The sequence below is a fragment of the Salvelinus namaycush genome, chromosome 11, assembly GCF_016432855.1.
Source record: "Salvelinus namaycush isolate Seneca chromosome 11, SaNama_1.0, whole genome shotgun sequence".
Classification (NCBI taxonomy): domain Eukaryota; kingdom Metazoa; phylum Chordata; class Actinopteri; order Salmoniformes; family Salmonidae; genus Salvelinus; species Salvelinus namaycush.
This window is the reverse complement of record NC_052317.1, coordinates 22436426-22449348: the sequence shown is the minus strand read 5'-3', so window position 1 is coordinate 22449348 and position 12923 is coordinate 22436426. Positions and strand designations below refer to the sequence as shown.

At 43.2% G+C, this 12923-nt stretch overlaps 1 protein-coding gene across 1 annotated transcript in view; it reads left to right on the top strand.

Annotated features, from left to right (window-relative positions):
- Positions 1-12923, top strand: part of LOC120055297 (receptor-type tyrosine-protein phosphatase N2-like) — a 98079-nt gene that overhangs the window by 40655 nt on the left and 44501 nt on the right. The window contains exon 6 of the mRNA XM_039003173.1: positions 3321-3385. Coding sequence (XP_038859101.1) covers positions 3321-3385 — 65 coding nt within the window. The remainder of the gene's footprint in view (positions 1-3320; positions 3386-12923) is intronic.

Genomic DNA, 12923 nt, shown 5'->3' with positions numbered 1-12923 from the left:
GAAAAATGACTCTGGAATTGGTTTTGACATCTGTATTTGCAATGGGCTGTCATGGAGAGCCGGTTGTTGGGGATGGGGACAGTCTTTACACAAAATGAAGGTTCAGGCAGGAAAAATAGAAATACTATAACTTTTTTTTTCTCCTCTCTATCTCGTAATATTGTTTTAAAGTCACAAGACAGTGATATTGTTACTTGGCTAAAACAACATTTCAGAGATGAAAACACGCTGTGCTCTATTTTAATTTGTTCAGGGATCACTGCTCTCATGATCAGGTAATGTGATTACATCCGTGTAGTGTGTCAGCAAGCGATGGTGTTGTGCCTCCTCGCTCCTCGCCTTTGAAGGATGGCGGTTGTTTTCTTCTCATTACCGCCCTCAAATGTGCTCAGAAACAGTCCCTGGTGCGACACAGCATCCCATTCTGGGCTGTGAACTCATAGACCCAGGCCTTTTCCTTCAGTCAATGGTGAAAAATTGAGCATTTTTTGAATCCCGTCTACTTTGTTCCCCTCAAGGCGCCTCTGATACACTGAGTTAACATGAAGCAGAACTCAGGACATGAAGGCCAGGGTGACAAATGAAACCCCTATGTATTTTTTTAGAAGGAAGAATAAGCAATTTTTCTCCTGGTACCCCCTGTTTCTTATACAACATGTATTGGAAATGTGACATTCAGCATTAGATGGAGCGTACTGACAATGGTATATGTAGAATGGAATGATGTGAATATGGATTTCTTACAGGACATGCAATGAGAATCTGTATAGTTAACTTTTGCTATTTCTATTCAAAATGTGTCATATCATGTCTCAGACTTATTTCAAAACCTGCAGGTATGCAAACTGTAAACACAATTGACAATTTGCCCTCACCCTTTTTGTAGTTTGTTAGTAGTTTCAAAGATCCGTCCATGCAGGTTGTGATTTGGAATCACTCAGTGTGGTACAAACTAACCTGCTCATTATGGCTGTTGAGTTGCTGAGGTCTAGTTGGGCTGCTGCTCGTTTGGAGAGGAGAAAGGAGAGAGGAGGAGAGGAGATGAGTGGGGAGAAAGGAGAGGAGAAATAAGAGAAGAGAGGAGAAAGTAGAGGGGAGGAGAGGAGAGGAGGGGAGAAAGGAGAGGAGAAAGATGAAAGGAGAGGGGAGATGAGGGAGGAAAGGAGAGGAGAGAAGAGGAAAGGAGAGGAGAGGAGAGAAGAAAGAGGAGAGAAGAGGAAAGGAGAAGAGAGAAGAGGAAAGGAGATGAGAACGAAGAGGAGAGGAGAAAGGAGATGAGAAGAGAGAAGAGGACAGGACAGGAGAAGAGGAACGGAGAGGAGAAAGGAGCAGAGAGAGGAGACAGGAAAAAGGAGAGGTGAAAAGAGGAGAAAGGAGAGGTGAAAAGAGGAGAAAGGAGAGGAGAAAGGAGAGGAGAAAGGAGAGGAGAAAGGAGAGGAGGAAAGAGAGGAGGAAAGAGAGGAGGAAAGAGAGGAGGAAAGAGAGGAGGAAAGAGAGGAGAAAAGAGAGGAGAAAAGAGAGGAGAAAAGAGAGGAGGAAAGAGAGGAGGAAAGAGAGGAGAAAAGAGAGGAGAAAAGAGAGGAGAAAAGAGAGGAGAAAAGAGAGGAGAGGAGATAGGAGAGGAGATAGGAGAGGAGATAGGAGAGGAGATAGGAGAGGAGGCTGGATGTGGGGGAGCCATGCTCCACACTGTGGTGTTGGGATGACAAAAGTATTGTCTAATGAGAGACTGGATGGCTTTAATTAACTCACCCTCACTATGAACATCCTAGCACCAGGAAGAGAAGTCACACTTGTTGCTCTGTTGGATCCCTCCCATGGACCACATGGGGAGTATTTTCATGTTCATTTGTCTGTTTACTTGTTTGATTGTTTATTTGTTTGATTATTTATTTGTTTGACTGTTTATTTGTTTGATTATTTATTTGTTTGATTGTTTATTGTATGCTCATCAGGCTGTGGTGTGTGGTTGTAGTTAATTGATCTTGTCTGGGTTTTAATGTCCATGTCTTTCATGGGCATATCTTTGTGAATTAAACCTCACTTGCAAAGGCAATACGTTACCACTAGCTGCGCCCTAGTGTCCTCTCTGCGGTGCATTTACTGAACAGTGGTGTAATGGTCATGGAGTTGTAGACTGACTGGTTCAGTGGAAACGGCCAAGTGCTCATCACTAAGTGTGTGTGTAGCCCAGGTGGTGTGCTCTGACAGCATTATTAAGACGTCCTCTTTGACAGGACCGACCACGGCAGACAAGGTGGTCACACTCCCCTCCTCGGGTTCAGAGTTCAGTTCACCAAGGAGGTAGAGAACCTCAATCAAATTACCCATCTGAAGCCGCACAACGTAATTATACAGGACTCTGTATAAATTGGCAAGAGCAAATAATTGCTGTGATTGATTAAAACACTAATTAGATTAACATTATATAGAGTTGAGGGTTTGTGTCGCAAATGGCACCCTATTCCCTACATAGTGCACTACTTTTGACCAGAGCCCAATGGGCACTACTTTTGACCAGAGCCCTATGAGCGCTGGTAAAATGAAGTGCACTATGAAGGGAATAGGGTGCCATTTGAGACGCACTCAAACTCTCCCCAGGTTATTTGCATATCCTTTATCTGCCGGATGTGTCAACAAAGGAGGTGCTTTCACATGGAAAACATAGTGAATTAATTTATGAACAGTTTTTCATAACATTTTGTTCTTCCTGTAAAATGGGTCCTGTCAAATTTCAATTAAACCTCAAAATGATTTCCTCTTAAGGCAGAGGAAGGAAGATTCAACAGGAGTTTTATAATTCTATTTCGGGGAAGATTTGCCTTAATATTCAACTCTTGCAAAAAGAGATATAACTCAGAGAAGATGCTTATTGCTAGTTCAGTGTACTAGAGGTAAATAAACCTTTAGGTAAATCTACCTGTACTTGTTATCTACTAATCTATTTCTACTCAATCTAATTGGTTAATAACTTGCACTGTTAGATTATATTGAGGAAGAATTTACTGGTAGAAAGACATCTAATAATGTCCTTCATAGTCTTGACCTTGTTTTGTAAACAGTTCCTTTCTAGACGGTAGAGATCTGTCTATGAATTCATCCCAAATTGCTCCCTATTGCCTATATAGTGTACTATAGGCGTCTATCAAAAGTAGTGAACTATTTAGGGAACAGGGTGCCATTTGGAACGCAAGCATGGCCCTGTCTGTTTCCTCTGGGAGTGAAGGCCGCTTCTCTTACTGCCACCTCCTCCACACATTCCACTGTAAGAGTGATTGACGCCTCTGTCTCACAAAGGCTGCTGTTTCTCCCCTTCACAGTTCGCCAGAAGGATGCAGTGGAGAAGGAGGCCAAGGTGATCATTCTGGAGGCTGGAATCACAGATGTAAGTTCCCTTCTTTATATGGGTTTGACTCAAATGACACCCTATTCCCTATGTAGTGCATTACTTTTGACCAGGGCCCATAGGGCAGGTAGTGCCTCCAATAGGGCCCATAGTCTCTGGTTAACAGTTGTGCAGTATATAGGGAATAGGGTTCCATTTGGAAAGCAGCCATGATCTCAGACTGTGAGATTATTTTTGATAGTTTAAATTGTCCTATGTCATTTATTTGAGTGTTTTCCTCATGGGCTGCTACAGCAAAGCACATTTGTGAAGAAGTACACTTTCCTGAGAGCATAATTAAATATTTTGACAGCTTCTGTGTGAAAGAGAAATAGTGACCGTAGAGCAAACGAACTGACAAATTCTTTATTTTCTGTGCTCGGCACTTACAAAGCACCTTTATGCACCAGTTGAAAAAGCACTGTTACCGAGCCTCCATTTTTAGTACCCACTCTGACTGGCTGGCTCTCCTGGGCTCCACTCGTGAACATTACCATTCTCTGCTACCTCTCTATTAAATACGCTGTGGAGTGTCTCTCCTCTCTCTGTTATTGATTCAGCAGTAATTCTGCCTCAATGACTGTGTCACATTCACACCGTCAATCAAAATGGCAGGGATGAGCTCAACGCGTCTGGTGAGAGAGACAGAGAGAGATGAGAGCGAGGGAGGAGGGAATTCAATACCTAGCCAGAATGGACCCTATTATCACCAATTGAACTGCTGTTGTGAGAGAGAAGGGTTGTGTCCCAAATGGCACCCTATTCCCAATGTAGTACACTACTTTTGACCAGGCCCATAGGGGTCTGGTAAAAAGTACTGCACTATGTAGGGAATAGGGTACATTTGGGACACAAATAAGGCATATTCAGATAATGTCTGGTGCTGCACTGCTACTGCTGCCCCCATCTCCCACTCCTTGGCCTTGCATTGGTCAGGTAGAGAGTTACTCCATTTCACAATTCTGTTCTGAAATGGATTCTCTCAGAACACTGAGATAGATTGATATCTACTGTGATCAGATAGGGGAGAGTGAATTAGGTTTTTGCAAAGTGCCCACCTTCAAGATTTTTGAATTCTACATATGTTCTGTTGGACATCTTTTACGCATTATAGATTGTATGAGTGAAAACAGGTGATGGTGGCTAAAGTACCCATTTAATTTAGTAATAACTGAGTTTTAAATAGAACAGAAATACACATCTGTTGTTATAGCTTGCTGTGTTTTTACATTAGCCAACTCGAGCATCGGTTGTATCCAAAAAGGAACCTTTTCCCTACATAGTGCTCTCCTTTGGACCAGAGCCCTATGGGGGCAGTACATAGGAGAATAGGGTACCACTTGGGACACAAACATTGTTGTTTCCACACTTCTTCTACATGGGTCCAATTATGAGTGGAGTGAGATAAGGAGTCTGGACAGAACTCAGATTATAATTGTCCTGGAGTAGTTTCCACTAATCCCAGTCAGTCCCTTGTGCTGCAACGCTGCTTTGTTCAGCTTGAATTGTTCTCCTTCCAATCTATTCTCAAAACGGTGTTTTAGACAGCCGTGGAAGGAATTAATCAAAGAGAAAACACAGGAGCGTGGTTAGATAGCCCCGCACAGCTATTTTAATTGATTACAACCGTCGTGGCTAGGGCTCTCTCCTCTGAGAGACTGGTTTGCATCCCAATTGGACTCTATTCCCTAGTAGTGCACAACTTTTGACCAGGGACCTTTATAAAAGAAGTGCACTAAATAGAGAATAGGGTGCCATTTGGGACGAAGCCACTGACGGCACACCTCTGTCCAAAAATAAGGATTAAAGCTGTCTGTTGTGGCTTTAGAACTATAAAGACAATACGGCTGGATGCCTTTATTGTGCGTCTGCCTCCTGATGACATGTTATAATTGTTTTGCTAGTGAGAAACAGACAAACATTGATTGCATTTGAAATAAATAAAAATAAAACAGATTATTTAATGATATGTCTGTTTACATGTCTGTTTACATTTTACATTGATTTCCAATACCTAGATGCCCTATTGGAAACCTTTGGAATATTGGAATATTTCGAATTGTTCATTAATGTGGATGATCGAGACCCATTTCAATGGATCAAGAGACAGTACTTCAGACAACATCTGTTTACAGGCATACAGACATTATCTCAGCTCATTTTCATTACAAAAAGAGCTACAAAAAATTATTGGGACATCAGAGTGATGGAGAGAAAGAATTCTGCATCTATTGTAATAGATATTCAAATGTATCTATGTGAAAATTTAATCAAGAACCTATTGAAGTGCTGGCCCGTTTTATGTTCAAGACACAGCATCCAAATGCGATTTGATATGGTAATGAGGCCCAGGGCGCATCCAAATGGGTCCTGGTCACAAGCAGTGCGTCATAGGGAATAGGGTGCCATTTGGGACACATTCCCACAGTGAGGCCTGTCGGCCAGGGGCATGCTGGGATAGCTCACGAGGTGTTCACCGCATCAGATGCTGCTCCTGGATTGCTGTGCTGCTGTTGCGCATAACTATAAATACAACGGCTGGGTGACTCTCACAGTTCAATACCAAACAGACTCACATATACTCTCCATCTATCTGTCTCGATCTCTCAATCTCTCCATCTCTCACTTTCTCTGTCTCTCTGTCTCTCTCTCTCATTTCTGTGTCATCACAGTATTTAAGAGCTGTAATGCAAAGAGTTGTACTGTACTTGTCAGCTCGTTCAAAATGATCTGCGCTCATACCATCTTAGCAGGACTCACTGTTGGTAGTGACATATTTGTTTTGGTTCTGTAATGTGTAATGTATTGGTATGTACTCATAGGGTCCATTATTTGTCAACTAAACAACCCTCACAACTCACTATTTCCATTATTGCAAGGGGGATGGAGGGATGTAGGAAGGGAGGGAGGGATGTAGGAAGGGAGGGAGGGATGTAGGTAGGTAGGGAGGGATGTAGGTAGGTAGGGAGGGATGTAGGTAGGTAGGGATGTAGGGAGGTAGGGAGGGAGGGATGTAGGAAGGGTGGGAGGGATGTAGGAAGGGAGGGAGGGAAGGGCATACTGAGCTAAACCAAGAGAAAGGAACTGAGCATTGTGAGCTCATTGAGGGAGGGAGGGTGGGAGGGAGTAGTTGAGCAGTGTGAGCTCATTCCTGACCTTTAGAGCAGGTGGTTCCTGGGGCTGTTCCGGTCGGAGGTATGAGGAGACAGTCTGTAATCATCAACTCCCTTCCTTCTGCTCTGTGAGAGCATTAAGGCTCATTATGTGACCCAGGATGGGATCTCATCAGATGCATTCTGCAGAAAAACATCCACAAAAATACAGGTTCGGATAGGAGCTGTTGGAGACAGGAGGTAATGTTGATATAGGAGGAAGTGCCGCTCATGATTGCAAAATGAAAGGAAATGTGTTTGGAAAGGCTTTAGTATGTAAGCATACATTGAATGAACACTGACATACACACGTCATGTCAAATATGGAATGCAGAATTCAGCAGTAGTTGTAGATTACCTGCTTTAATAGAATGGTCTACAGTGGAACACAATGCAGCTGACATAATGATGCTTGACATCTACCTTCAGCCCTTTATCTCATCTGCATTTGTGTGACTGTGCATATACTGCATACTGAACCAGCAGACATAGACATGGCTCACCCCAAACCCACTGGGCTCCAGCATCCCCCTACTCACCCCAACCACACTGGGCTCCAGCATCCCCCTACTCACCCCAACCCCACTGGGCTCCAACATCCCCCTGCTCACCCCAACCCCACTGGGCTCCAGCATCCCCCTGCTCACCCCAACCCCACTGGGCTCCAGCATCCCCCTGCTCACCCCAACCCCACTGGGCTCCAGCATCCCCCTGCTCACCCCAGCCCTACTGGGCTCCAGCATCCCCCTGCTCACCCCAACCCCACTGGGCTCCAGCATCCCCCTACTCACCCCAACCCCACTGGGCTCCAGCATCCCCCTACTCACCCCAACCCCACTGGGCTCCAGTCAGCATCCAAGCTAATGGGAACCATTATAGCCGACGCAGTGTGTGGTGCTGTCACCTTAGCCAGATGCTAGAAACCTCATGCTGATTGCAAGTAATATTGCGACGTGATAGACAGAGGACATGATGCTTGTTGATTTTGTTTGCATTGAGGAGAATGTGAAGTATGTTATGTTTTACACACATATATATATATATATATATATATATATATATATATATATATATATATATATATATATATATATATATATATATACACACAGTTGAAGTCGGAAGTTTACATACAGTTTAGCCAAATACATTTAAACTCAGTTTTTCACAATTCCTGACATTTAATCCTAGTAAAAATTCCCTGTCTTAGGTCAGTTAGGATCACCACTTTATTTTAAGAACGTGAAATGTCAGAACAATAGTAGAGAGAATGATTTTTTTCAGCTTGTATTTCTTTCATCACATTCCCAGTGGGTCAGAAGTTTACATACACTCAATTAGTATTTGATAGCATTGCCTATAAATTGTTTAACTTGGGTGAAATGTTTTGGGTAGCCTTCCACAAGCTTCCTAAAATATGTTGGGTGAATTTTGGCCCATTCCTCCTGACAGAGCTGGTGTAACTGAGTCAGGATTGTAGGCCTCCTTGCTCGCACAGACTTTTTCAGTTCTGCCCACAAATTTTCTATAGGATTGAAGTCAGGGCTTTGTGATGGCCACTCCATTACCTTGACTTTGTTGTCCTTAAGCCATTTTGCCACAACTTTGGAAGTATGCTTGGGGTCATTGTCCATTTGGAAGACTCATTTGCGACCAAGCTTTAACTTCCTGACTGATGTCTTGAGATGTTGCTTCAATATATCCACATAATTTTCCTTGCCCTCATGATGCCATCTATTTTGTGAAGAGCACCAGTCCCTCCTGCAGCAAAGCACCCCCACAACATGATGCTGCCACCCCGTGCTTTACGATTGGGATGGTGTTCTTTGGCTTGCAAGCCTCCCCCTTTTTCCTCCAAACATAATGATGGTCATTATGGCCAAAGAGTTATATTTTTGTTTCATCAGACCAGAGGACATTTCTCCAAAAAGTACGATCTTTGTCCCCATGTGCAGTTGCAAGCCGTAGTCTGGCTTTTTTATGGCGGTTTTGGAGCAGTAGCTTCTTCCCTGCTGAGCAGCCTTTCAGGTTATGTTGATATAGAACTTGTTTTACTGTGGATATAGATACTTTTGTACCTGTTTCCTCCAGCATCTTCACAAGGTCCTTTGCTGTTGTTCTGGGATTGATCTGCACTTTTTGCACCAAAGTAGGTTCATCTCTAGGAGACAGAACGCGTCTCCTTCCTGAGCGGTATGATGGCTGCGTGGTCCCATGGTGTTTATACTTGCTTACTATTGTTTGTACAGATGAACGTGGTACCTTCAGGTGTTTGGAAATTGCTCCCAAGGATGAACCAGACTTGTGGAGGTCTCCAATTTGTTTTCTGAGGTCTTGGCTGATTTCTTTTGATTTTCCCATGATGTCAAGCAAAGAGGCACTGAGTTTGAAGGTAGGCCTTGATAAACATCCACCGTTACACCTCCAATTGACTCAAATTATGTAAATTAGCCTATCAGAAGCGTCTAAAGCCATGACATAATTTTCTGGAATTTTCCAAGCTGTTTAAAGGCACAGTCAACTTAGTGTATGTAGACTTCTAACCCACTGCAATTGTGATACAGTGAATTATAAGTGAAATAATCTGTCTGTAAACAATTGTTGGAAAATGACTTGTGTCATGCACAAAGTAGATGTCCTAACCAACTTCCCAAAACTATAGTTCGTTAACAAGAAATTTGTCGAGTGGTTGAAAAATGAGTTTTAATGACTCCATCCTAAGTGTATGTAAACTTCCGACTTCAACTGTATATATATATATACATATCCATTCATGTGGATTTAATATCACCTGTTAAATCCACTTCAATCAGTGTAAATGAAGAGGGGGCTGGTTAAAGAAAGATTTTTAAGTCTTGAGACAATTGAGACATGGATTGTGTATATGTGCCATTCAGAGGGTGAATGGGCAAGACAAAATATTTAAGTGCCTTTGAACAGGGTATGGTAGTAGTTGCCAAGCGCACCGGTTTGTGTCAAGAACTGCAACCCAGCTGGGTTTTTCATTCTCAACAGTTTCCTGTGTGTATCAAGAATGGTCCACCACCAAAAGGACATCTAGCCAACGGCAGGCCAGTTGTCGAAAGCAAGTCATTGAAAGAGGACAGAGGAGGCTGACACGAATTGTGCAGCGCAAAAGACAGACTACAGTTAGTCAACTGACAATCCAGTACAACATTGATACCCAGAGACCCATAAAAGAATGCACAACTCATCGTACCTTGACACGAATAGGGTATGGCAGCTGACAACCTTACAGAGCTCCACTTCTTTCAGCAAAAAACAAGAAGCTGAGGTTGCAGTGGGCTAAGGAACGAATACACTGGATGCTGGAGAATGGGAAAAACATTGCCTGGTCTGATGTATCCCGGTTCCTGCTGTTTCATGCTGATGGGAGGACTAGGGTAAGGAGAAAACCACATGAGTACATGCATGCCTCATATCAACATTACAGGCTGGTGGTGGTGTGGTGGAGTGGGGTGTGTTTTCATGGCACACATTTTGCCCCTTGATAAAAGTGGAGCAACGTTTGAATGCCACAGGATATCTGATCATCATTGGGCATCCCATCATGGCAGCAGTGTATCCATCTTCAAATGTAGGGTTTCAGCAGGATAATGCCCCATGCCACAAGGCTAGGATTGTCCAGAAATGGTTCCACAAACATGATCGTGAATTTAGCTTACTGTGGTGGCCTGCCCAGTCACCAGATCTCAATCCAATTGAGCATCTTTGGGCTGAGATGGAACAAGCTATTCAGAGTAGAGATCCACTACCAGCCAACATAACACAACTGTGGGAGTCAACATGGGCCAGCATCCCTGAGGAACGCCTTCGACACCTTGTTGAGTCCATGCCCTGACGAATTGAGGCTGTTCTGAGGGCAAAGGTGGGTGCAACTCAATATTAGGAATGTGTTCCTAATGTTTTGTACGTACAAATGGATGCATGTGCTGTCCCATGTTGACTCCAGTGCTTCCCACAGTTGTGTCAAGTTGGCTGGATGTCCTTTGGGTGGTGGACCATTCTTGATACACACGGGAAACTGTTGAGTGTGAAAAACCCAGCAGCGTTGCAGTTCTTAACACACTCAAACCGGTGCGCTTGGCACCTACTACCATACGGCTTAAAAATCCTTCTTTAACCGGTCTCCTTCCCTTAATCTACACTGGCTGAAGTGGATTTAACAGGAATCATAGCTTTCACCTGGATTCACATGGTCAGTATGTCATGGAAAGATGTTCCTAATGTTTTGTACAGTCAGTGTAGATGTTATGTTGTATATATTGAGACATCCTCCCAGCCAAGTAAGAGGTAAACATTCCATATTCTATATAATGATACCAACCTTTTCAAACATTGGATGTCTTCCAATCAAAGTAACATCGGTATTCAAATTAAAGCCACGTAAAGATTGCATCCATCCACAGATATTGCTGTAATCTCATTTACTTAAAAGGATAGGGGACAATAGGAAGACACTTTAAACAGCAGACAGCTCTGACTGTGTCCAGAATGGCACCGTATTCCCTATATAGCGCAGTACTTTTACAAGAGCCCTATGGATCCTGGTCAAATGTAGTGCACTAAATAGGGAATAGGGTGCAGTTTGGGGCGCTTTCTCTCTGTATTGGGGCAGCAGGTAGCAGTTAAGAATGTTTGGCCAGTAACCGAAAGTTTGCTGGTTCAAATCCCTGAGCCGACGAGGTGAAATATCCGTCGATGTGCCCTTGAGCAAGGAACTTAACCCTAAGTGCTCCTGTAAGTGGCTCTGGATAACTGACAAAAACCGCCTCAGCAAAGAAGCTGTCATTCCACAGAGACTGGAGACCAGAGGGAATTTAGAGAAAGACACAGCAATTACCAACTTATTATCTGTTATTAACAGTCAATGGCACCATGTCTTCATACATACAAACACTGTCTTCATACATACAGAGCCGTGTTATCTGAACATACAGTTGAAGTCGGAAGTTTACATACACCTTAGCCAAATACATTTAAACTCAGTTTTTCACAATTCCTGACGTTTTATCCTCGTAAAAATTCCCTGTCTTAGGTCAGTTAGGATCACCACTTTATTTTAAGAATGTGAAATGTCAGAATAATAGTAGAGAGAATGATTTATTTCAGGTTGTATTTCTTTCATCACATTCCCAGTGGGTCAGACGTTTACATACACTCAATTAGTATTTGGTAGCATTGCCTTTAAATTGTTTAACTTGGGTCAAACGTTTCGGGTAGCCTTCCATAAGCTTCCCACAATAAGCTGGGTGAATTTTGGTCCATTCCTCCTGACAGAGCTGGTGTAACTGAGTCAGATTTGTAGGCCTCCTTGCTTGCACATGCTTTTTCAGTTCTGCCCACAAATTTTCTATAGATTTGAGGCCAGGGCTTTGTGATGGTCACTCCAATACCTTGACTTTGTTGTCCTTAAGCCATTTTGCCACAACTTTGGAAGTATGCTTGGGGTCATTGTTCATTTGGAAGACCCATTTGCGCCCAAGGTTTAACTTCCTGACTGATGTCTTGAGATGTTGCTTCAATATATCCACATAATTTTCCTTGCCATCTATTTTGTGAAGTGCACCAGTCCCTCCTGCAGCAAAGCACCCCCACAACATGATGCTGCCACCCCGTGCTCCACGTTTGGGATGTTGTTCTTCGGGCTTGCAAGCATCCCCCTTTTTTTAATGATTACAACCTAATTGTATGTAAACTTCTGACTTCAACTGTAGCTCATGATTCCTCTCCAGTACAAAGCCATGCTAGTACAGTATTACAAAATGTATGTCCCAAATGGCACCCGATTTCCTTAATAGTGCACTACTTTTGACGAGAGCTCTATGGGCCCTGGTCAAAAGTAGTGCACTTAATGGATAATAGGGTGCTATTTGAGATGTAACCAAGGTGTAGAGAACCAGAGATGACTACAGTTGTTATGGATTAGCTTATTTCACTGTACTCATGCCAGGAGAGACATTGCTTGGGGCCTTTAAACCATGTTACGGTATGATGTTATGCTTTTTGGTAGTGAGATGGAAGAAGAGCCATGTGATCCTAACTGACAGTCTGCTGTACAGTACAGTAGTCCTCTGACATTGACAGGACCTGACTGAGCTATATAGTCTGCTTCAATGGTCATATACAGTACTATGATGTGAAGGTCTACCTCCTCCCTTCAGCCATCCATCCCTCTATCCCTGCATCCCTCCCAGCAACCCCTACTTCCCTCCATCCGTCTGTCTCCCTCCCTGTACCCATCTCGCCCTCCATCTCCCTCTCCCTTACAAGAATGTGATACACTGCCTTTTACCTAGAATCACTAATCATGTTGTAACATTTATTTTATATCCACATGTTATTGTTTTTCTATTGTGGCTCTA